The sequence below is a fragment of the Pyricularia oryzae genome, chromosome 2, assembly GCF_000002495.2.
Source record: "Pyricularia oryzae 70-15 chromosome 2, whole genome shotgun sequence".
Lineage (NCBI taxonomy): Eukaryota > Fungi > Ascomycota > Sordariomycetes > Magnaporthales > Pyriculariaceae > Pyricularia > Pyricularia oryzae.
Genome location: NC_017850.1, coordinates 6,038,981 through 6,062,606, shown reverse-complemented (window position 1 = coordinate 6,062,606; position 23,626 = coordinate 6,038,981). Strand labels below are relative to the sequence as shown.

Below are 23,626 nucleotides of genomic sequence, written 5' to 3'. Positions count from 1 at the left end.
CGGCCTTGTTCCGATCGCACTATGTCAGATAGGGACTGGATTGCCTCAACATAACACACAACCTGTCATAGCGGAAGCTTTCTTTGGAATGCCGAATTCACTTATGTATTATGACCCACATTCCACTACCAGGAATGCGATGCCAGATTCTAATGCGATATTCTCGTCACAATGCGCATGATGGACGATACAACTCTTTGGGCCCTGAATGGGGCAAAAAGGAAACGACAAAGGAAAATTGATTAAAATAGAAAGTGAGAAAATACAAACGCAACGCTCCCGAAATCTTTTTAGGGAACCGATCTAGTCCTGTGTTTCCTTGTTTTACATCCCTTGGCGTGACCTTGCCTCCTTCACATGGCGAAATCCCTTGCAAAGCTCGACTTTTATGGCTCGCCGATTCAAGTTTTTTTTGTCTTGTAGAGCTTTTTGTTTTCAGTCCGAAGGCGTCATTATCATGAGCGCGGAGGCTTTGGTCGTTGGTCTGGGTGCACTCGGAAGCTGATGGGGCTTGGTGGGGGAGGTGCCGGGACAATAAAGTCGTGCTCCCTCAGTGCGAGGAACGATGGCGGCTTTGATGAGATGTTTTCGGTCAAGCTGGCGTACAAATCTTTGGGAGTGACAATCTGCAGGCTGCTTCGGCCGGGCGAGATTGGCACCGGCATGGCTAGTTGACCAGACATGTTGTGGGTAGCTATTGATATGGTCAGTATCGCAGGAATAGCTATATGGCCTGGTAGGTGCCCGTTTATATGACATGTGACGATGCAGAAGATGTACGTACATTGTGTGTTGGGGATAACTGGTTGTTGTGAGGTCAAATTGACTTGATAAGTGACTGCAAAAGTCTTGGCTGATAGAGATGTGGTTCTTGGGGTGATTTGGTGGCAGCAGTGATGCTTAACGTTGTGTGATATTTTGAGAGACAAGTGAGTGAATTTTGATGGATGGTTGAAGCAGTAGGTCTTGTCTGAGATTTGGCAGGAAGAAGAAAGCCGTGAGATTATTTGTTTTGTGTGCGATGTGGTAAGATGATGGTTGAACTTAGGGGAAGAATGGCGCAAGGGCTGAGATGATCAGGGCTGGGTCAGACCTTCCATATATGCCTGCGGGCTTCGTCCGTGCTGTGCTGTCGCTCAGTGGAGGAGGTAATGAGTGATGGAACGGGGCGTGCCTTCCATCCCCATGCTCGTTTGGTTGCACAGATGAACGGGGTGATTGTTTGTTGGATGGGACAGACTCCAATAAGGTAAGGTACCTTGCCTTGGCTACGGTATAGCTACGGTATAGGTTACTTCGGGAAGGCGGGTACTTTGCCTCGCCTTAACTTTTGCTGGCTTATCTATACCTACCTAGTACTGTATCTCCCTACCTTACCTAGTCTGGACCCGGTTTGGAATCATGGAGATGAATAAGATGGAAGGAAATTTCCATGATCCCTGCAATGATGCGACGGGCAGGTAAATCCACATCAAAGAGAGAGGGAAAAAAGGAGGTACCCTGTATCATTTGCGGGCAGCAAGCCTCCCCGTCTGGCTGGACCGCCACTGGAGGGAGCAAGGAGTAGGCCAGATGCGTGCTCACCGCAATAAATGAGGCAAGATGGCATGCCAGTCAATGACTGGCTGCAACACATAAAGGACATGTACGCACCAAATAAACTTGCAGGCAAAAACGCAGCGCAACAAAAAGCAAGCCAGGAATGGTTCGAATGGATGGGCAACATGCGGTGTGAAACCGTGCGGACGACGGGTTGAGCACAAACACAGACACACGCACACAAACTCGCAACCGAACCTGAGCTAAACACAAGAGCACAAACTCCCATCATCAAAGCACACTGGACCGGATCGCAATCCGCGGTCCCAGGTTGGGCTGAACTATGCACAATAGACATCATCGACAGCCTGCTAGGCTAGTGTCAGAGATTACCCAAGCCTAAAACTCAGCACGCACTACCGGCGACACCGGACTTTGCGGGGGGGACCACAATGGGCAAGGGAGAAAATTTTTCACATTCCCGGGCGAGCAAGGATGCCGAGGGCTGTTGCTCCAGAGAAACAAAAAAGACTTCTGGAAAAAAACAAAAAAAGGTACGCTGTAGGTTCCTGGGCGGGTTTCGCTTCAGGGGTTGTCTGAGTTCCATGCCGTCTTCCCCGGAGACTGGAAGATTGGTTGACCCTCGCAAAGCGAGACGAGACCCAGTCAGTGGACTGTGCAATGGATCTTTCAGTCTCTGAAAGGTGCCCGAAAGATGCCCGAAAATCTCGCTTTGATAAAAGTTCAGGTCCTGAAGCGCTGAATGAAATTGCCACGGAGAAGTAAGTTAGTACGAAAGAGAAGAAAATATTCGGGTCCAATCGACTGCAATATTTCTTTCCCTTTCAGATCAAGTACGACATACTCCGTATGAAATAAGGGCACGCATGTCTTGGCGAACTTGCCAAAGTCTGGAGAGTCGGCTTGGTCGGATGGCACAGTACCACGTCAGCGGCAGGTGGTGGGGCCCCAACAAACACACAGTGCTCTGCCATCTAATTTCCCCCGCAACTTGCAACTTGGGGAATCCGGGGTACCTGACTGATTACTGGCTTATGTAAATGAACACCATGGATGATGACAATGTAAGATCTTCCGAACCAAAACTCGTCGCATATTGTTCAGGAAGAGCTGCCCGGCAAGCCGTCAAGGAATATTATTGTTTCTGGTTCTAGACTAACGTCAAAGTGTTTACTTCCCAATCTTCAAGAAACCTTATAGGCTCAAATATCGACACTAACCCAACCTTGATGTACGCAATATCTTCTCGGTCCAGGTCCCGCTCCAGAATCAGACATTCAATCCTGACTTCATCCTCCTCCTGACCTCCTCCACCGTCAGTCTGACTCCCTGCCACGTCCTCACCGCTATGCTCCGTGAATTCAAGGCCACTGTCTGCCAGTTCCTCTTGCACATCTGTCCAAAAGCTGCCATTTTGCGAGTCCATCCAACTTTTGAGGCTTGAAGATTCCGATCTAGGGGAGTCCATACCGCTGGATACTTCTTCATAGGTCGAAACACGGCTCATTTGCTCAAAATTTTCTTCGGTTGACACTGATGCTATTGCAGCAGCCTCATGTTCTTCTCCGCCGGTCTGACAGACTGATGTCACTGATGCGTTGTCGAATAAACCCTCCCTGTGATTTCTTGGGAAGCAACCGTGGGAGCCTTCTACTACCAGAATAACGAAATCTTTCTCGGGGACAGATGGATAACAGCACCAGCCGAGCTGCTCAGCGGAGAGTTCTTCATCCAATGGCCAGAGGAGTAATTTTTGTCCATCAACATCTGCTGTCTGAAACTCCGATGGCATGATGTTGCTATCATCAAACCAGCTCATGACACTGACTATCCCGGAGTCCTCGTTATAATCCACCTGGCTATGTGATGGCCGGAAACGACGCAGTGACCTGGTGCGTCCCCGAACAGAGAGACTCGCGCTCCTTATTTGACCATATGGATTGCTATTGTCGCAGTATTCCACAGTATAATCCAGCAATTCAAGTCTAGAGTACTTGACGCAGTGGCACACCCTGTCAGAGTTGTTGCAACTGAGGAGTGTCGATATTCCCTTGTCCACACAAGCCCAGGACCACGAAGGGGCCCTATATGTCTGCGGCAGAGCATGAGGCCAAGGCCCATCACAGTTGTACCACGTGATTCCTCGGTGTATGTCGTGTGACCAAACCCCTGCCAAGTAAGTGCCGCCAAAAATAGGTTGGAACCTCTTCGCAAGACCGGCGAAAGCCGGCAGCTTGTCAAAGGGCTTCGTTAACTTTCGTGCTGTGTACATGGTGGAGACTATACTGTAGTAGTCGCTTTGGATTTGCCGAATCTCTTTGGGCGATAATGCAGCTGGATCTTGCAGACCTGGACTATGAAAATGCCTCATCACGGACGGGTATTCATAGTCCTCGGCGGTGAGCAAGCATTCTGGCAAGCCGTCTGAGGGCTGGCATCCCTCAACACATATCCAATAAATCTGTTGCTTGCCGTATACCAATCGTCGCGGAGAAAGAATCTTTTCTTGCAACGTCCAAGCTCGCCTGCTCAAAGCGCCCCAAATTTCAACCTCACTCATCGTCTCATCTCCTCCCCAAGCATAGTCTTGGTCTTCGCCAATCATCGGTGGCTTATGGAGACTAAGCGCAACGGTTTCTGCGTTTGAGTTGGAATCCGAAAACACACGCATCTGCCCTCGGGGCGTAGCTTGGAAGCTTTTGGGAACACGTCTGTGGGTAGATTGAGGCTGATGGAGAATACCGCAATCACTCCCTTCGGACGCTGCCGCGCATATGGTGAAGGCGGCGTTGAGATAGAGCTCCGTCATTCTGCCAGACTCAATCCCCCAGTCTCTGTGATCGCCCTGGATGATACACAGCGAATCGATCCAGATATATCTCATGCCAAGCTTTCTAGTTATTGTTATGGCATCTCGGAAGTTTGCAGGAAGTTCCGCCACCGGTATAGTCTCCAAAAATGGTTTGAGATTATCCTGACGGAGGGTCAGTTTCATAGAGCCCATTCCCCAGCAATGGCTCAAGGCGACATATTCACCCCGGCCCCCTTGGGTTTCTGCGAGGCGCACATTCCAGTCAGGGGCCTCCCCGACATCGACTAGCCGTGTCGGTAACTCGTTCATAGTCCTAGGCGGACATCCATTATGTTCGTTGCAGCAGGCATCAAACCAAGATCGTGCCACGGCGAAGTTTGCATCTGACCCGAGATCAGGGTCAAGCTGGTTTCTCCCGATACGATGATTGCCTACTATCAGCGGCCGCTCTGGAGGAAACTTGCGTTAGCTGATTCGGATCCAGCCACAACATCAGCGTCATGAGTATCCAACAAGAGTCTTACCCCGTGGAACTCTGATGTTCAGATTCAACGGCCATTCCAGATGGCAGTATTCTTCCATCTCTTGATAGTCGTATGGAGGGTTCGGCCCTAACCATATTTGAACCGTGTCAAGCAACTTGACCTCCCCAATGGTCTGATCTTTGTCTGTATGGTGAGCATGTATAGCTATCTTGACATCGGTGCTACGCATCTCACACTCTTGGCAAAACTCCAAGAAAGAGAGATCTTCGTCCAGGTTTCTTGTACATGGCGTAGCCTCTGCGCAGGCAACTATGAACTGGCAGAATTCGCATCCACCGTCGGCCGAGTCGACTAGGTCTTCGATCGTGGCATGATGCTGATAGAACGCATCGTCTGGGAATCTGCCTCCCCTGTATTCAACCGCTGTCAGCTCGACGAGGCGCTCGATCGATAGTTCCTCGCAAAAAGAACAAAACATAATTCATGGCTGGATCAGATCGCCCGAGGCAAAAGTCAGTGGTCAAGGTCGAAGCGAACGCAGTACTCGGCTGGTAACTTCAAGTGAGTACATTCTACGGTAATCCAGAATAACCATTATGGGTTAGAAAGGCACAAATCCCCTAGAATCCATCTCGAAGCGCCCAACATCTCGAACAACTCGAGCAACGGGCCTGCTTGTATGCCGTTCATACTTTCGATTGGCTGGATGGCCCCCATTTGCTGCAGTAAAGACTGGGCATGTTGAGCGGGGAAGTGGAAGCGAACCTGGGCAGACATTGACCAGGGGGCCACTTCTTTGGAAATGGTTGTCACCCTGAGAGACAGTGTTATCCGGAGTTATGCATGCGTGGCCAACCATCAAAATGACGGCCATCAACTCTCCCATGAGATCCCGCAGGATATCAGCAATGGTATATCATGATGCTTACCTTGGGGTTCACACAAAGACCACGCATGAAATGTGAAGCGAGTTGAATCTCAGCTCAGCTTGTTTGGATACTGTCGCGGCCGGATTTATTCAGATTTCAAGCACAGAAAAACGGGGTAAGCCTTGCGTCAATGTGACTAGGTCTAGATCTTGGATGCAATTGCTATAGGCTCTATCCCTATTTCTTATCAGCAGCCCTCTTAAAGGTCTTGACCTTTGGCTCACCCTTCTTAACGCCTCTGATGAACATCTCCAAGCCCCTCTCGATCCTGTTGACCTGATCTTGTGTGATCGGGACCTCGCCTTTCTCAATCCTTGCAAGATCCTTCTCGTTTATGCCGACTTTCTTTCCGAACTCAAGCCGGTTCCCCAACTTCTTCTGTTCACGGTTCTGCATTATGTACATGCCCAATTCCTTATCACCAGTCTTGGGCTTGACAATGTCGTCAGATCGGTCAACCTTGGTCAAGAATTGTCCGGAGCCGGCCTCTGATCTGCTCTGTAATAGTCGAAGACAGCGTATTAGTATTTACTCTCTGTCGACCGGAATTCGGGTTGGTATTGTTCATGGGATACGTACAGAGTTGGCAGTGCCGTACTTCTTCTCCGTTCCCACGATACCGCCTGCGCGCTGAGCAGCATTAAGCTGGCTCTTGTTCTTGATGGTGGTCAAGCGAGGGCCGCCGCCACCACCGCCGCCGACCCTGCTTCCGATCTTGGTAACGGTGTCCCAGTCGTCGGCCATTGTGATGATGTGGGGTTTGTTCTGTGGAAAAAAGTTGGATGTGGGAGATTTCGTCGTTCGGTTTGCGGTCTACCGTGTCAAGTGCAGAGGCTGGTAGGTCTATTGAAATAAATCAGGACCTGAAGTTAGTGGTAAAAAGTCGATTGGGCTGCTGTCGATACGTATGTCGACAGAACTATGAGGTTGTTGTTGTTGTTGAGATTTGAGTGTGTCGAGGATGGGTAAGAATTGTCAAGATGACCCAGCGGAGGATTATGACGCTAGATGATGAATACCTGCCCTTACTAAATACCAGGTGGCGGTATTGAAGGTTGGAAGCATATGGAACAGAAACAGTGGGGATTCCCTGAGTCAACAGGAAGGGGCCTTGTGGCTTAATAAAACATCTGAGCTTACGGCTGGGCTCGCCCGGGCTTCTACATGGTACCTCACACCTACTGTACTCACGCCGTGCCTGTCATGGTTGGATTCACCGCCACCAAATATTCTAATCTGGTGCACAAACCTGGCCCCCATTGGCTTCCTACTGGCAACATTGCGCTTACTTGGTAGTCTAGGCGCAGCATAAGTGCGTGCTGCAGCCATCCTGATATCGGTTGGAGGCCTTACAGATGGGATGTCAAGCAAAACAATCGAACGGACGGGACCTTGATTTTTTTTTTCTTTTCTTTTTTTCCCGCTGGTCTTTTGTAGTGGCCGCTAATCGGCCTGCCCGCAAATCGGGTCACGATCGGAGTTTACCAAGGAGGTCAATCAACCGCCGGCCTGTACCACCACGATTCATTCAAGCCGCACACTGATTGCTTGTTTTTTGCATGTATCCTATGAAATGGATGGTTGCACCCGATTGTACTACGAAGTAGTCAAGATCACGAAACGTCGTGTAGCCCGGGCTTCCCCTTCTTGTTCCTGCTATTAAAAGATTCATAAGCCAGGGTTTTTTTTTTTTTTTTTTTTTTTTTGAAAGGCTGAGGATGGTTGGCTGAGTGGGCTGTGTTTTGCAGCCCGGTCGCGGGGTTTGTCGTCACTGCCCTCCATGATCTGTGCCGCCTAGTCTCCACCCCAGTAGCGGATAGGCAGGAAGGCACCTCAGTCATTTAAGAGCGCAAACTCCGAATGCTGACAAAATCACATCGGAACCATGGCAAGCCGTGATTCTTGATTAACCCTTACCCTGGAATCACCACGCAATGACGAGCATACATAGACCTTACTATGGTTAACGTGCGACCGTCCGACATGCTACGACGCACACTAAATACCCTAGCCTAGGGTGCAGCGTCAGGTTCCCCATGCTTGTGACATTTTCACTCATACCGCCCCGAGCATATTCTTCCGGATCTTGTAGCCAAAATCGCTTTCAATGATTGAATAAATGACTTGAATCGTCATCTTTGGGAGCAGGTGACTGGTCCTTGACTTTTGAGGGTCGTCGAGCGCCATGGCCTGGGTCGCAGGATTACTTAACTCGGCAATCAGCCCCAACACTGCCGCTCTGGCTTGGCTGTCCTACGACGTCGTTCGCCCATCGTCCACCAACGTCAGTATCTTTGCCGGGTGGATCCTGTGGAAGAACCAGAATGCCGTCTTTGGTCTTCTTGGTGTGCCAAATCCAACCATCGGCGCCTGGCTAAGTGCCCTCGTCGGCGTAGGCTCCGGATTCCTTCTACTTCGGGTTTGGAATTGGCTGCTACGGCCGCCACCTAGGATAATTCCGACTCCTTGCGAATGGCCCGGGAAACCACTTTTGGTTCCATCGAGGACGACACACTCTCGGATGTTTCCCGAGAAGCACTCATTTTCATACTCGTATCTTCTCGTGGGGATTCCTGTCGGCTGGACCGGGGCCGCCGGTGGCTTGGTGTCTGCTGATACTCCTTTGCAGAGAGGTTGGTACGATGTTGACGCTGCAGATTACCTCGCCAGAGGAAGAGGCTACCTTGGACTGAGAGGCAAGCTCGATGAATATTTACAGTCTCAGGTAAATACCCTTGTTGGACGTAACATTCATTAGACTGTGAGGAATTGTGACCTAATAAATCATACTTTGTTTAGGGAGTCAAACCAGAGCTTTATCCGTTTGCATACTTGGTCACTGCCGCTAAATTTCTTGGCTATCATTTTAATCCCGTATCATTTTGGTACCTGTACGACTCCAACAAGGTGTTTTCGGCGATGATCCTCGAGGTCAACAACACTTTTGGCGAAAGGCGAATGTACTTTCTCCTCCCTTCGGAACCCAGAGCCATCTCCAATATAGATGCAAATGGAGCAGCAGATGCTGCAGCAGAAGCTTTGACACAAAAGCCCACCAGGTTCACCCAGACATGGCCCAAGGACTTTCATGTTTCGCCATTCAACTCACGCAAAGGATCTTATTCTGTCAGCGCAAAGGACTTTCTTGGACCAAACATGCAAGGCCCTGGACATGTAGATGTCAATATTGTGCTGAAGTCGTCGAAGGGTCATGGGAAGCTGGTGGCCAGAATATTCTCAGAGGGAAACACCATAGACCCCGTCAGTCTGGGAGCCTGGCAGCGACTTGGTTTCCTGGCACGTTGGTGGTGGGTAGGCTTCGTCACCTTCCCGAGGATCGTTAAGGAGGCAGGTCGTCTTTTCTTCCAGAGAAAGCTGCATGTTTGGTATCGCCCCGAGCCGCTCAAAGACAGTATTGGGCGGATGGCGGATGAGACAGAGAGAAGGCTGGAGGCCGTGTTCAGGTTTTATCTGAAATACCACGTCGTAGCCAAAGCAGACTCTGCTTTGGCGGTGAGATACTACGCGAGTGGTACGGAGGATGGCGCAGGAGATCTTATGGTTTCTGATGTGGCCCAGCGACAGGGACATTGGGGAGATGAAGAAATCACTTTCAAAGTCCTTACTCCAGCGTTCTACTCCAGATTTGTCGGATACGCGCATGATCTCGAAGCATTTTTCTGCGAGCTCAGGGACAGCGAGACTATATGGGTTTCAAAACCGGAGCTGCTGCCAAAACTGGCTCTTAAGGCACCATCACCAACCCTGCAAGCTTCAAGTTTCATGGACTTTGTATCCTTCAGGGTCATACAAATCCTGCGGCGACGGCCAGAGCGCATCGAGCGGCCTTTGACTTCTAGCCAGACCACGGATACCAACAACGGACAGATCAAAAGCGGCGATTTGAGAGGCTTCCGGATTTCGCCCATGGATGCCTATGTGCTATCCTCAGAAGACGCAATGTCGAAGGAATCATACAGAAGCACTGTTTTGAGGCTTTTCCTCGCGGACAGGATGGCTTTTGGAATCATGCCGCTTTACGATACCCTGCTGTTTGCACTGCGAGCGGCATTTGCCGGTGTCTTGGTTTTCTCCATAGATAAGATTATGGCGAGAATAAGATAGATGCTAATATTAACTAGAGGGAAAGGTTTTATTATTGCAGACTACATTCGACATTGGAAACCTGTAATACGAGGTGACGCCTTGACATCAAATCAGGCCATAAGTGGTGCTACCATTGTCTCGGCTCACTTAATCCAGGAAACGCAATAATATCAACCAGCTTCACCTAGACTAGCTGTTTCTAACAAAGTTTGAACTCGGGCATATGGGAGAGATGACCCAAGGTATTGCATACAGCAAAGCCATGAGCTGTACCCTGACTTGGCTGATTGGTATATCGAAAGTGTGTCCCGGTGGGGTATGCATGCCATCGGACTCATCAAATACAACCACAGTGGACATGCAATTCCAAATAATACCCTGCCAGCTTGGGTTTCTTTTCAGCATTATAACCAACTACGGAATACGGAGTAATCACAACACATTGTAACCTGGCGGGTTGGTGCGGGGCTTGGTGACAAATAATGCAAGCTTGCTACTGGTCAAATTGACAATTTGATACAGCTTTTTAATGCACCATTCTCGAGCTGCAAGGTATGAGGTATACATAGTAAGGCCGCTTCATTCCAAAGCTGTATAGTGGGAGACACAGTGCTTCAGATAGCTTCATCTTCCCCTCGCCAGACCTCAATGACAACTGCCGACTATGTCTCGGGGTCCCGAGTGCTTCAAATGACAAACCCAGAAGTTCATCGTCATTGCATTGCAGCCCAGACCTAGCAGCTCCATACCCAAGCTCCATAACGTGGCATCCGCCTGAAGAGGGGCAGCGTCATCCAAAGCTCGTAAAATGGGGGACCAATATGTAACATTCACGTAAGCACCTGCATGAGTACAAGCATTGTTGAGGTGTTGCTGCTTGGTGCTCAAGCTGCTCAAGCTGCCAAACTTCGTAAGTACATACCACTGAACGACTGGGCTATCCCTGCAGGAGGCCAGCACCAGTCTATTTCCATTGGATGGACTTCTGGGCTTCCTCGCACTTGGTGTGAGTTTCCATATTCGATCGAGGTAAAAAAAAACAGTTGAATGCTTCTGAGTGCTCGTACAGCGTACTAGTACCCGGTTCTTTATCGGCTAGTCTAGGGGCACCAGGCGGATTTTCCCATCTCATAGTTGGCTCTTACTCCTGCCAGTAGAGTAGTACCTAGCAAAGATAGGAGGTATAAAACCTGCTCAGGTAGCTTCCCCAAGCTCTGATTCTTGAACCTCAACAACCGTCACATACGAAATTTGCAGATACCTTTGAGCAATTCGATAGTATCAAAACGACCGAAAGCCACAAGTTCCACACAATCAAGGTACATCTATCTATAAGCACATCCCTGACAATCCTTAATGAGAAGTCAACAGACTTCCTAATCAAGATGGTTTCCCAGCAAGCTAACTGTCCATCCGGGTGCGCGAAAACGACCCAAAGATACCCATTCTAGCAACGAACCCTTGCCCAAAATGGTTCTCAGCGGACACTGCCTCTGCAAGGCCGTCACCTACAAGGTGGACGTTGATGCACCCCTGATCACCGGATACGACCACTGCGATGATTGCCAGCGCCAGAGTGGCTCTACCTACTGTAAGTCATCTTCTCTTTTTTTTATTGGGGTGACATCTTCTGTTTCCTTTTTTGGTGTTTTAGGAGTGAATGGGGGAGAGAAAGGGGAAGCTTGTAACTATGACGTTTTTTGCTCGACCCCTCCAAAACCCCGCCCTGCATGGCGGACCCCTGAACGACTTGGAACAGGGGGTTTGGGTCCGGGATCGGAACTTGTGTGCTAGCGAGTAGCAGCAACTTGCCCTGGGGACATTATTGGCGAGAGCTGCAGCTCCAATGTTCGTTTTGCAAGTCTGCAAAGAGCTGGAGCTTGCAAGATTCTTTTTCCCGCCCCTAGCCAAGACTGGGCTTTTGCTTTTGTAAATACTAACGCTATACCAAACCGATCCAGCCCTCGTGGTCGTCGTCCCCAAGGACAAGCTCACCATCAACGGCCCGACCAAGTCGTGGGCCGGCAAGGGCTCCTCGGGCAAGGCCGTGCACCGCATCTTCTGCAGCGAGTGCGGCTCGCCCATTGCCCACGACCCGGACGCCGCGCCCGAGATCATTGCCATCAAGGGCGGCACTTTGGATGCCGAGATCAAGAAGAAGCTTAAGCCTGTTAGTCCAGCCGGTTTTTTCCTCTCTTTGTGCCGTCGAGTTGACCACCACTACATGATGCGGCAACGGATACCTAACCATGAATTGTGCAGGACACCGAGATCTGGACTGTTGGCAAGCTGCCCTTCTGCCAGGAGCACCTCGCCAAGCCGTTTACTCACATGCCCGAGTAAAGTGGTCTGATTGTATTCACTCATACGCCTCCGGTCAGCTAACACATGCTGCAAGGAAGGCTCGAGCAACAGGACAGAAATAGTGATATCCTTTTTCTGGGCAAAGTAGAGAGCTATGTAGTGAATTTCATAAGCCGTCAAGTCTACAAGAGAGACCCGACGTTTGGAGATGAGAGCGATTTCTCAAACCCGTGAAAGACAGACTACGTAATGTTCGGTGGCGTGTCATACCCGTTACATAATTAGACCTGCCACTCCTACCAGAATGATAGCAGGCATCCAACGAAGCCCCCTCCAGGAATTTGCAATAGCGGCAGAAGAAGACGGTGTCGATGTCGAGCCGGCCACTGCTTCCGTGCCATTCGGGCCAACGGAACCCACTGCACCAGATTGTGACAAAGTCTCCGGACCAGGAGCGCCGGGAAGAGTCGGCGTGCCGGTATCCAACTGCAGGCCAGTCGCAGTGGCAGCTGTAGCGGGCCCCGTGATAGGACCCGGTCCTTGCGGCCCGCTCGCCGTATAATACAGACGTACCTCGGTCTGATAGGGAGCCTTGTCGTCGGGGCCTGGACTTGCAGCTCCAGCTGCTGTGGCGGCGAGGCTCCCGCCTTGACCGCTGGCAGAACGACCCGGCAGCGTAGCCGCGATGGAGCTGAAGATTGCCTTGAAGATGGTCGTCGGCGCAGGCGCCGCTGCTGGTTCCGTCAGAAAGCCGCACAAGACCGACGATGCGGACATGGCGACGGCCTGGTAGAAGGAGCGGTCGGCGTCGTCGAGCAGGCCGTGCAGGGACAGGCAGGCGCGGCAGGCGGTCCACTCAGCGAAGAAGGAGCCCCGGCAGAGGCACTGGGCGTGCGCATCCAGGTGCAGGGCCGTCGTGCCGTTTGGGTAGCAGAGCGCCTCGGTCGTTTCGATGGAGATGCAAGGCGCGACCACGTCCCCCATGTGGAGGATTGGCGGCCTGCAGACGGTGTCGAGGTATGTCCGCTCTGGCAAGTGTGGAGGAGGAGCTTGGGGGTTGGTTTGTGCGGTGGCAAGGGTGATGAACTGGAGCAACAGGAATAGGGAGAATGGCAAGAGGCTGGCGAGTGCTGCTGGCACCGGCCAGGTTAATGAGAATCGATGCCTCATTCTGAGATGTTGCAACTGTTTGCTAATGTTTACTCTTGGGTTTATAGTGTAGGTTCTCCTGATGCTTGAAGAAAAGTTTGACCTCTCTGAGGACGAGTTGACCCCGAGTCTTTCTTACTCTCTATCTCATGACTCTGTTTGCATATCAGTGTTTAATAAGAGTTCGTGCGTATGACCATGGCGCAGCCTCGAGACGGACCCGGCCATATCACCAAGAACGACCAAGTGAGACTGTTGCACCTGTTTGGTATACAGGGTGACCAGGTCATGACAGTGCCGAGCCGGAGGAATGGTAGATGTGTGAGACTTCTCGTCTGCCCCGGATGGGCCGTGACACTGACATCCCGTGGATATAGTTATACTTGGCTATTCCAACTATAGAGCAAGTGTGTATTATCGAGTAAGAGCCATGGGTCAACATCCGAACATGTGAGGCAGTAAAAGACATAGAAGATGGCCAGCAAGTCTAAGAAACTTGCAGGCTGCAGACGGCATGCTGTTGGTAGATTCGAACCGAAATGGGATCTCTGATGATCGCCCTGTGCAACTGCGCAAGATTTTATAGTGCACGCTGCCGTTTGTACTCGCATACTCGGAGCAATGATTGGAACCAAATGCAGCTCGTGGCATCAGAGGTACAACAATTCCTAATGAATCAGAAACGGTGCGCCGCGGCTATAGAAAGATCCGGCATGAATAGCCATTGGAGCCGGTCTGTGAATCCTGTAGATTTCTACCTTGTGTTTGTGTCGAGATGAGGTACGGGTGCTGAAAGGGATCATTCTAGCCGCAAGGTCTCTTAAGGCACATTTCGTGCGGCTATCTCGGTCTAGTTCTGGTCTCAAAGATTTCACTGCCCGAAAAAGAAGGACAGTAAAAATGATCCATAGATCGAATTGGTGGTCTTTGTCAGGGCCGGCAAATTTGGGCGCGGGAAGTCACTGGAACAGAAAATCAGGGGGGAGAAAATAGAAGAAGAAGAAATGCCCTGACAAATTCAATACAGAACTCGGCGGACCCTAACCCGACCACAACAATGACAGCCCAGCCCTACCTACCAGCTTCAAAACTTTTCAACCAAACCAAGTCAAAATCCCACCATGATAGCAAAACACGCTTTCCCACTTACCTTAATTGGTATATATTTCGTGCCGCGTATACTGGACTATTAGAGCTTGGCGGTCTTTTTTTAGCCTCGCTATCACACAGACCGGCTGAACGTTTTTTGGTCCCCAGCTGGACTGAACATCTATCTTGGTATTGGCAATCGTTTGACCGCAATTCGCGAGCCCCGCCATTTCGCCTTCAGCTTGCACTTTTCTCTGCATTCCAATATGCAAAATCTGGCAGGCTACCATGCGTTTTTTTTTCTCTCACTCTTGCAGCTCGGTCTTTCCCCGGTTGTGTAATAATATGGATGCATCTGGCCTGCGGCTGCATGCACATAGAACCAACCAATCTGAGATGCTGATGGACCCCATTGGCGATGCTCCCCCCGCCCATATCGCCAGAATACGAACTCCCAAGGAAACAGATAGGCCAGGGTCTTCCAGCCCACGCACCTCACTTGCAGCCCTTTCGGCATTGGGCAGATAATTATTTTCGGAAACCCATACCGGCCTGAAAAGAAAAAAAAAACAAGACGTTAATAAACAAAGGCGACACAAGGATAGGCTTTATACTAGCGATGCAGCACCCTCCTGACAACGACGTGGGTGGTGAGAGAGCCCTTCTCTCTTCTTGTTCTTCACCACCGAAAACCAGTTAGACTCGACTGAGACTGACTGCCGGCCTGTCCACGTCAAAGCTGCTGGTGATCCTGATAATTTCTTTTGGGGCCAGCGCCTTTGCACACTCGTTACCGGTGCATCACCACACAATCTGCTGTATTAATTTGCCCTCTCGTTCCATAATATTAATGTTCTTTGTCTTCTGAGACTACCATCTTCTCTTCAAAAGCCCACAATGCGGTCACGATCGTTTCAATCCGGAGCGCTTGTTGCCGTCCTGTTGGCGGCAACCGTAGCAGCAGACCCAACATGGCCAAATCCGCAAATCGATGAGTTGGAAGAAATCATGTTTCAAACCAGTGGCTTCAAGGCACGGCTGTTTACGGATAATATCAGGCAGTGCGCCAATGAAGGTAGGAATGACTGACCACGGCACCGCATTCCAAGAAAAAGAAATATCAAATGCTAACAGACTAACTGAATTGCAGCCTCTGGCCCGGGAAGAAAAACCGCGGCAGAATGGCTGAGGACATCGTTCCACGATATGAGTACGCACAACAAGTACTTCGGCACCGGCGGCTTGGATGGCTCGCTGCAGTACGAGCTCAACAGTGGTGAAAACACTGGCCCTGGCCTGCGGACGACACTTAGCTTCCTCGGCGGTTTCGTGTCCAGCCGGAGTTCGCTGTCTGATCTGATAGCCATGGGGGCGCATGCCTCAGTCCGCTCCTGTGGTGGCCCTGATATACCTGTCAGGGTAGGCAGAGTCGATGCAACATCAGCTGGTGCGATCGGCGTGCCGCAGGTCCAAAACCCAGTTGCTACATTCCAGAATCAGTTCGACCGTATGGGGTTCAACCAGGCCGAGATGATCCAGCTGGTAGCTTGTGGACACACCTTGGGAGGAGTCCACTCAGTCGATTTTCCTGATCTTGTTACGCCCGGATCCGGTGGCCCCAATGGGGTTGTGGGCATGGACTCGACACAGGCCAGCTTCGACAACAGCGTCGTCACCGAGTATCTGGATGGCACGACACAGAACCCTCTCGTTGTCGGGCCTTCGGTCCAGTTGAGGAAGAATTCCGACGGTAGAATCTTTGCGGCGGATGGAAACGCAACCGTCAACGCAATGAGGGATCCGGCCGTGTATCAATCCATGTGCAGAAGTATCCTCCAACGAATGATAGACACTGTCCCATCAGGGGTCACTCTCTCAGACGAGCCGATTACCCCGTACACCGTCAAGCCAGTCGACATGCAACTCACACTAGGGTCGCAAGGGTCTACGTTGCAATTGAATGGTCACATACGCATAAGGACGACGACCATTCCGCTGAACACGGTCCGTAACGTGGTCGTCACTTACAAAGACCGCCACGGAGGAAACGAATGTGGAACCTGCGCTGTCACTTCGACGGTGCAAGGAACTGGTGCAGGACTTGAAGACACTTGGGCTTTCTTCCCCGTATCTGCTTCCTTGAGTGCCACTTCAGGTATCTCGTCCTTCACTGTTACGATTAATAGGGTCGATGGCACCTCGACCGTTTTCGACAACAACGGCGCTCATTACCCCATATCCGACGCTGTCTTGCTGCAAAAGCCCCAGAGCTGTCTCCTTCAGGGGTCTGGTGCTCTCACGGTATCGGCCGTTGTTCGTAATGACCATGCAGCACTGCCAATAAACCTGGGAGTCACATATCAGACGGCACAGACTAACAGCCCAGTTCCAGCCCTGAACCACGAGTCAATCCCGATGGTCAAGGGAGACTGCGTAGGCGCCTACACCTTTTACTCGGCAACATTTTCAATCCCAGGCGGGAGAAGTTTCGCAGCCAGGTTGGACATTGTCAGCGGCGCCGGTGAGACGGCAGTCAGTGACGCCTTTAACCTGGCTGCCGACTTGGCTGGGACATGCCAGCCATTTGCGGGCAGCCAGGCATGTGCGGACGTTACTGTCACCACAGCTATCCCGAGCTCGACGAACCCTCCTACCTCTACGAGTGCCACCACTACTCCTCCAGTAGTAACACCAACACCAACGGGGGTTCCCGAGCACATCCAAAACTTGGGCGACTACGAGTTGGTTTCTTGCTGGACTGAGGGCGTAGGTGTCCGCGCCCTGGCAGGGGCCACATTTGTCTATGATGGGATGACATTGGAAACCTGCATGGGCAACTGCACAGGGTTTGCATACTTTGGGACAGAATATGGGAGAGAATGCTATTGCGGGAATTCCCTACACCCATCCAGCGGCCCTGCGGACCTGGCAGACTGCAACATGCAGTGCTCGGGCAATCTCTTGCAGTACTGTGGCGCGGGCGATAGAATTGAGCTGTACAAAAACGCCGCCATTCCAACGACGACTATTAGTCTACCTCCAATCCCCACAGCTACAGCCACTCCCTCACACCAGCCCACAGTCACCGCGGTGGATGGTGGCGTCTGGAGCTTCCAGGAGTGTCGGACCGAAGCGACCGAGGGCCGGGCTCTGACCGGAAATGCCTACTTTGACGACGCCATGACACTCGAGGCTTGCGCCTCGGCATGCACAGCATTCACCTTCTTTGGAGTCGAATATGGCCGAGAGTGCTACTGCGGAGACAGCTTTGGCGAGGGTTCAGTCGAGGCGGCGGAGACGGACTGTAGCTTTCCCTGCCCCGGAGACGGGGCACAGCTCTGCGGCGCCGGTGTGCGACTTAGCACATACCGTCGGGTAGAAGCCTGAAGAGGCCGGTTGGCGCAATAGGGCCAGGATTCTCCTCGTCTGGGATGAGAATGAGCCAAGCAGGGAATTTACGGGAGTGTGTATGGCTTTAATGACATCAATGAAAAAAATTCCAACTCTATATCTCTTACAAATACTGTCAGCCTAGCTTTTGCTTGGCCGTTGGTTTCAAAATCGTTCCTTTTACCCCCTGTTTGGCCGTAGCCCTGGGGCAAAAAGTACGACACGAAAACTGTTTGGCCGATGACCTATGCCATGACATGTTTCCAAAGCCCGGATGAGTTGGACGGGGATTGGATGAGAACAGGACAAACTGCATGTTCGTCGGACGCGCGAGTTGGCTCCATCACGATCGGAGGATTGCTGCAAGCCGGGTTAGGCCTTGCGCGCTGACTGGCAAACCAAGGTTATCCCGTTCCAGCGAGTAGCCTTTTGGGTGGGAGGGTTTTCGGGTCATGGTGAAAAAGGGCACCCAGTCGGTGGGTTTGATACCGGATCGGACAACAAATCGCGAGGCCCTTTAACGTCCCGAAACTTCATATACCGGGGGGAGAATGATATTCCCATTAACCGGTTTCTTGTTGACAATAATTTTTTCTGCGTCAAGTACTAGAACTAGTTGTTCCCCACGGGTATCTGCAACCGACAAGTGCTGTTACAAGATATGTACAATGAAGTTTTGAAATAGGAGCCTTGATTGTGACTTTGTTTTTAACGCGCTTATTCAGTATTCCAAGCCCGATTTGATACTTTTTACACCGTATATCAAAAGAGACCATTACGGCGCTATCGCGTAGCAGAAAGCAACCCGACCCAAAGTCAACTTGGGGGTATGACTTTTTTCTTCTCCTTTGCTTTTCTTTTGCTTTGCCACCAGAAGGATATTATTGGTAATGTGTTTATATAGATCATGCGCGAGAGGCGAATGACGAACAAGAAGTCTGCTTTCGTCCTGTTGCAGAAACGGGAAAAAAATACACAAGCAGCCACAATAACCATACATTGGATTTGTTCGATGTTTTTTTTTTTTTTTTTGTTCAACGATATTCCCAGTCTATATCCGACGGTATCCTTTTTCACCAACCACCCCTCACCTTTTTTTTCACCCACCTTTGCAACGAACTAGACTGACTAACGAGTTCTAGGGGCAGCCGCGTCTGTTGAAACATTTTCTAGCCTGAACAAAAATGGTTTCCCGCTCAGCACAAGAAAGAGATCTGGGCTAGGGAAGGCTAGGCGTCTCCGAGCTGGCATACTACTTGACGCGAGCAGTAAGGCGAATTAGCGGTGTGAGCAAAGCCTCACAAGTACATAGCAATGAGTGATGAAATAATAGCGATCAGACGACACGGTTCCTGAAACGACGCGCCGTACATTTTTTTCTTTTTCCTTGTCGCTCTACATTTAACCCGTTGGGCATTTGCTTTGATCCGGCGGCCCAACGTCCGTAATCTCGTTTTTCTTTCTACAACGCATGGCCCGTGGCGCGTGCAGCTTTTTACCAAGTACAGCGGGAAGATCCCATTTGTTGATCCTTACCCTCCTTTCGATTTGGCGGACACGGCAGATCTGGGGGTAATTGACTTGCATGACCCTCAGCCCGCGCACGAGGGAGAAAGGAAAAAAAAAGAAGAAAAACAGCGGTTCGAGAAAAAAAAAAGTACGTAGCTTGTAACTCGTAGCATGTGATTTTCGAACAAAAAAAAGAAGGGGGTTTTCTCAGGGGAGCTCCTTTATCCGCCCCCCACAACCCCAGAAACTGACATGGGGAAGGGGGGAATGGGGGGAGATTGGGGTTGGAGATGGAGCAGGCTAGACCACTACTCGTAACAAAAGCGAGGGGTTTTTGGGGATGGGTCGAAAGACTAGAGAGAAAAGAAAAGATTTCAAAAAAAAAAAAAAAAAAAAAAAATAAGAATATGACAAAGACGTTATGATGCGAATACTAAAAAAAAACTGCGATGACAACTGTCAATCAAATCTACCATGCTAAAAATGTCCGCACAGATGGGAAAAGGCGCAGGCTCCGATCAGGAGAAAGAACAAAAAAGAAACCAAAAGTACCTGCCTACGCAAAGAGAGGGGATGAAGAAAAAGCATGTCGGACGCTTGCGGCGGTTTCCCCCGTCAAACAGACAAACTCGAGCAAATGAGATCGATGCGTCAGGTATCAAGGGACTCGATGATGAACCCTGAAGAGACGGAAATACCCAATGGGGAGGTTGGATGTATGATCTATATCGGCGGGTAACGGCTTGCTGGGACCCTAGCAATCCTAGCACTCTGGAGGTTACAAACTCTACTCATTTTTTTTTCTCTTTAATTATCTGGCGTTCACTCCGATGAATCTTCAGCTTGGCCCATTCTCTAGTCTGATCTGCCTTCAAAACAAAGCAAGGGCGGAAATGCATGCATGCGCCGGTGTTAAATTTTTCTGTTCAGCAAGTCATCAGCAAAAATGTTTCCTGTTTGGGCAGTTGCAGCCGATGAGCAGCGCTACTGTATATATGTAATGTAGATTACAGAGTGGTAGCAAAAACTACCAAGGTACCTGTTTACGCACGCACGACTTGCCTGCATTTTGAACCTACCGTTGAACGTTGTGCGTTGGTGACAGGTTCAAGCTTACTCTAGCTGAGGGACGCCTGGCTAAGAGGTCAGAAATTAACGAGTAGCGCGCATTGGACTGGCGTAACCTAGAAGTTGCTGTCAATCCAGCTTGCCAGGTAGGCAAAAGCGGTGTATCGTATACGGGAATGTTCCCTCACCGGGCTATATTGATAATTACGAACAACCACTAATTAGATCTAGCATAAATTCTAAGGTAGCCCGGGAAAATGAGAATAGAGGTAGTTAAGGTGCCTTTGCGTTGTTAAGATGCACATGGCACAGCAATTTGTGGTCAGAACAGATGATCGAATAATAAATACCAAGCACTGTTAATATCGATTGCTTCTGATGCCATATGCCTTGAACAAGTACCGTCCCCGTTCGATCCAGAATAATCAGAACCCACCCCCGAAATTTGCCGATCGTAACGGGAGGAGTAAAAAGCATGGGGGTGGAGGGGCGGTGATTTTTGACTAACGCAATACATGCTACTCGTTAAAAGCTCCGCAATGCATCGAGAATGATGTGTATCGGCGGCTTAATTCCGCTCTGAAATGCCTGTGAGATCTGCATTAATATGAGATACAAAATTCGTTTGACCCAGACCTAGCTGAATTGCTTAGCACACACACTTGAATAATATTTCCTACGTTATACGTGGTTGATTGATTGTCCTACCTACTTTAGGGGTGATCAATCGGTGTCCAAAATACTTCGAGAACTGGAAAAAAATAACAAAAAACCTCCGCCTCGCTAGAGGGAATATTCATCAGGTGGTGCCTTGATTCAGCCTCGTGTCCCTCGCACCAGGGTTTCGTTACGCCACGTTTTTTTCTTCATTCTCCTGCTATGGCGATGACGAGCGCCTAGGCTAGAGCTTGACCTTGTTGCAAATGAAAAAAAATAACGCTTTTCCCAGGATGCCCAAAGGCGAGCAGGTGACTTCTCGCCTTGCAGGCTAAGATTATTGTGGGCTTGGCTGTTCTCCGCTCGGCCGGGTGGGGACACCACCAAGTTCCAGCTGCTGCCGTCGTTGCCGCTTCATTGTTGTTTTGGGGCCGTGACTAAAAAAGACGATGGGACTTTCTTGAGGCTGAGCACGAGGTTTATTAATATTAGTTTTAGACTTGGATTCCTGGAACCGAGCTTCTGGGATGAAGAGCAATAAAAGAGATGCCAACGGAGCAGGAAAGTTAACGATTGCGGATGATACTGCGAACAGTCACCGGAGCAATTGTGTATATATAGTTGCAAGCAACAATATTTGGGATGGCAAAAGGAATTCATCCAACGGAGGCCCAAAGGCAATGTGAAAGGTATCTACATTGGATCATTCGTTCCGCCACGCTTGCTTGCCCTATCGCGTGGTGTGCTGCGGTGCGGCTGGCAATGACTCGCAACCAAAAGGCCAGCTAACAAGACGACGGTTAGGATTGGCAACTTAATATGAAAAAGCATGAAAGTCGCGGTGAGGGATTGGGAAGGGATCGCGATGAAAAAGGAGCGTTTGATTTACCCACCCCTGACCAGTTCGTTGGTCATTCGTGCTCAAAGAAGAATTGGCCGCCCGCAATGCCAATGTTAATGGCACGAACCCGTCCAGTCGTGATAAATCTTGCCTCCCCTTTTTAGTAAGGGAATCCGGCTTCACAATCCATAAATGGAGTGAAGTATTCATCATGTGGGGAAGATGTTCTCCACTTGGGAATCGACATAGTCAAGGGGTAGAGAGGGGGGAACCCGCTTCAAGGCTGGGGTGGGCGTGCTTGCATCAGCGATCCCTGGTTTGCGCACAAAAAGTTTGAATCTTCTCCGTCGGATTCGAATCATTGGAAAAAAGAAAAAGGAAAAAAAAAAAAATTCTGTCCAGACGTTTCCTTTGCAAGTTACTTCACAAGCACGAACCTCCGGTCACCCGTTGACGTTGGACATGCCGGCAAGAGGATGACCACGCCATGCAGATGAATGCAACACACCACATTCTTATTGTGCGGATTATCATTACATGACATGAAAGGTCTGACTGGTACTGTACCAAACTTGCAAAGTACTCACTGTACAGTACTTTGGTCAATCGTGTGGCGGCTAGCAAGCGGCAAGGTACAGTACTGTACAGTACGTACTGCCACGGTACCTAGGCTAGCCTAGGTGTCAAGACCATGCTAGACCTCGCATCAACAATGCAGATGTCGCTTGGGGGTCGTGTGCCAAGTCACCCCCATCCCCGCCCCAGACCCTAGCTTCCAAAGCGTGGAGCCCAAAGCAAAGCAAGCACGAGACGTGCAGAGAAATCGAAAAAAAGTAACAGCTTACCTTAGCTTAACTAAGGTACCCAAGCTTCCAAGCTTGACTTTGCTCGAATTCATTGGCCTCAAAGTCGGTCATTTTCAATCAGTGAGCCATCAAAAGGTTGTGTTTGTTTTGTACTGTCTGCACTCCAATGTTAATACCGTCTGCCGTCTTATTCTTACCAACCATCCAGACCGTCATTTTTATGACATCTAATAAAGTAAAAAGCTTCAGGGTGAACTCTGCTGCGTCATCGTGTGAATGTAATAAGGACGAGCTACTTGGTACCTACCTTAGGTACCTAAGGTACCTACCTACCTAATACTCCGTAACTTAACTTAATACTTCGTACGTGGATACTACCAAACCACCGATCATCGAGCTCTGGGGGTCGTGTCGTGCGCTGCCACCCTGCCGTCTTGGGATAACGATTCAATTGCTAACAGCATAATCCTTACCTGGGAGCTTCTTGGGGAAAAACTATACATGTCGTGGTTACTTTGTAAAGTGGTGAACCAATTCGCACGCGGCATGCCCACAAGAAGAAGAAGAAAAAGATAAACAGGGATCAGCGCTTGGTGTGGGTACAGTATGGAGCAATTTCGTGTTTTCCTTATTTTACTACAGTATGTTACTGCACGGAGTAAGCTCTCGATTTCTATACGTACCACTGATACGCCCTGTGTGTTCCGGGTCCCTCCACACAATGGATCCTACGGTGACCTCGTGCCAAGAGCATATCCTAGCTAGGCTGGGGAAGTTAATGGATGCTTCGGCGTTCGATGAGGCAGCTGCCCAGCACCAAAGCGCGGTTACTGGTGGGGGTGTGCACACAAGGAAAGAGGAGGTGATGATGGACCGGGGGCCTTGACTGGCTTGTCATTTCTAAACTAGCATCTAAACTG

The 23,626-nt window shown here is 50.2% G+C and overlaps 8 protein-coding genes across 8 annotated transcripts; 3 read left to right on the top strand and 5 right to left on the bottom strand.

Moving 5' to 3' along the window:
- Positions 1–82: 82 nt before the first annotated feature.
- MGG_12315 (uncharacterized protein) lies at positions 83–1,266 on the bottom strand. Its single transcript, XM_003715136.1, has 2 exons — positions 785–1,266; positions 83–694 (listed from the first exon to the last, which is right to left on the bottom strand). The coding sequence occupies exon 2, from the start codon at positions 681–683 to the stop codon at positions 456–458; it is 228 nt and encodes a 75-aa protein (XP_003715184.1). The 5' UTR covers positions 684–694; positions 785–1,266; the 3' UTR covers positions 83–455.
- Positions 1,267–2,632: 1,366 nt separating this feature from the next.
- Positions 2,633–5,869, bottom strand: MGG_15067 (uncharacterized protein). The gene is made up of 2 exons (XM_003715135.1): positions 4,897–5,869; positions 2,633–4,821 (listed from the first exon to the last, which is right to left on the bottom strand). Exons 1-2 carry the CDS (start codon positions 5,333–5,335, stop codon positions 2,711–2,713), a joined length of 2,550 nt encoding a protein of 849 aa, XP_003715183.1. The 5' UTR covers positions 5,336–5,869; the 3' UTR covers positions 2,633–2,710.
- A 94-nt stretch (positions 5,870–5,963) lies between these two features.
- Positions 5,964–6,530, bottom strand: MGG_08203 (multiprotein-bridging factor 1; the record flags this gene model as incomplete). The annotated part of the gene is made up of 2 exons (XM_003715134.1): positions 5,964–6,284; positions 6,366–6,530. 2 exons carry the CDS (start codon positions 6,528–6,530, stop codon positions 5,964–5,966), a joined length of 486 nt encoding a protein of 161 aa, XP_003715182.1.
- A 1,110-nt stretch (positions 6,531–7,640) lies between these two features.
- On the top strand, positions 7,641–10,395 carry MGG_08202 (uncharacterized protein). Its single transcript, XM_003715133.1, has 2 exons — positions 7,641–8,511; positions 8,586–10,395. The coding sequence occupies exons 1-2, from the start codon at positions 7,972–7,974 to the stop codon at positions 9,909–9,911; spliced, it is 1,866 nt and encodes a 621-aa protein (XP_003715181.1). The 5' UTR covers positions 7,641–7,971; the 3' UTR covers positions 9,912–10,395.
- A 643-nt stretch (positions 10,396–11,038) lies between these two features.
- On the top strand, positions 11,039–12,445 carry MGG_08201 (uncharacterized protein). Its single transcript, XM_003715132.1, has 4 exons — positions 11,039–11,212; positions 11,332–11,484; positions 11,855–12,063; positions 12,156–12,445. The coding sequence occupies exons 2-4, from the start codon at positions 11,364–11,366 to the stop codon at positions 12,234–12,236; spliced, it is 411 nt and encodes a 136-aa protein (XP_003715180.1). The 5' UTR covers positions 11,039–11,212; positions 11,332–11,363; the 3' UTR covers positions 12,237–12,445.
- MGG_12313 (uncharacterized protein) lies at positions 12,212–14,287 on the bottom strand. Its single transcript, XM_003715131.1, has one exon. It carries the CDS (start codon positions 13,365–13,367, stop codon positions 12,471–12,473), a length of 897 nt encoding a protein of 298 aa, XP_003715179.1. The 5' UTR covers positions 13,368–14,287; the 3' UTR covers positions 12,212–12,470.
- Positions 14,288–14,911: 624 nt separating this feature from the next.
- MGG_08200 (uncharacterized protein) lies at positions 14,912–17,916 on the top strand. The gene is made up of 2 exons (XM_003715130.1): positions 14,912–15,510; positions 15,586–17,916. Exons 1-2 carry the CDS (start codon positions 15,333–15,335, stop codon positions 17,820–17,822), a joined length of 2,415 nt encoding a protein of 804 aa, XP_003715178.1. The 5' UTR covers positions 14,912–15,332; the 3' UTR covers positions 17,823–17,916.
- A 2,806-nt stretch (positions 17,917–20,722) lies between these two features.
- On the bottom strand, positions 20,723–21,134 carry MGG_15066 (uncharacterized protein). The gene is made up of 2 exons (XM_003715129.1): positions 21,115–21,134; positions 20,723–21,038 (listed from the first exon to the last, which is right to left on the bottom strand). The coding sequence occupies exon 2, from the start codon at positions 20,917–20,919 to the stop codon at positions 20,725–20,727; it is 195 nt and encodes a 64-aa protein (XP_003715177.1). The 5' UTR covers positions 20,920–21,038; positions 21,115–21,134; the 3' UTR covers positions 20,723–20,724.
- Between the last annotated feature and the right edge of the window lie 2,492 nt (positions 21,135–23,626).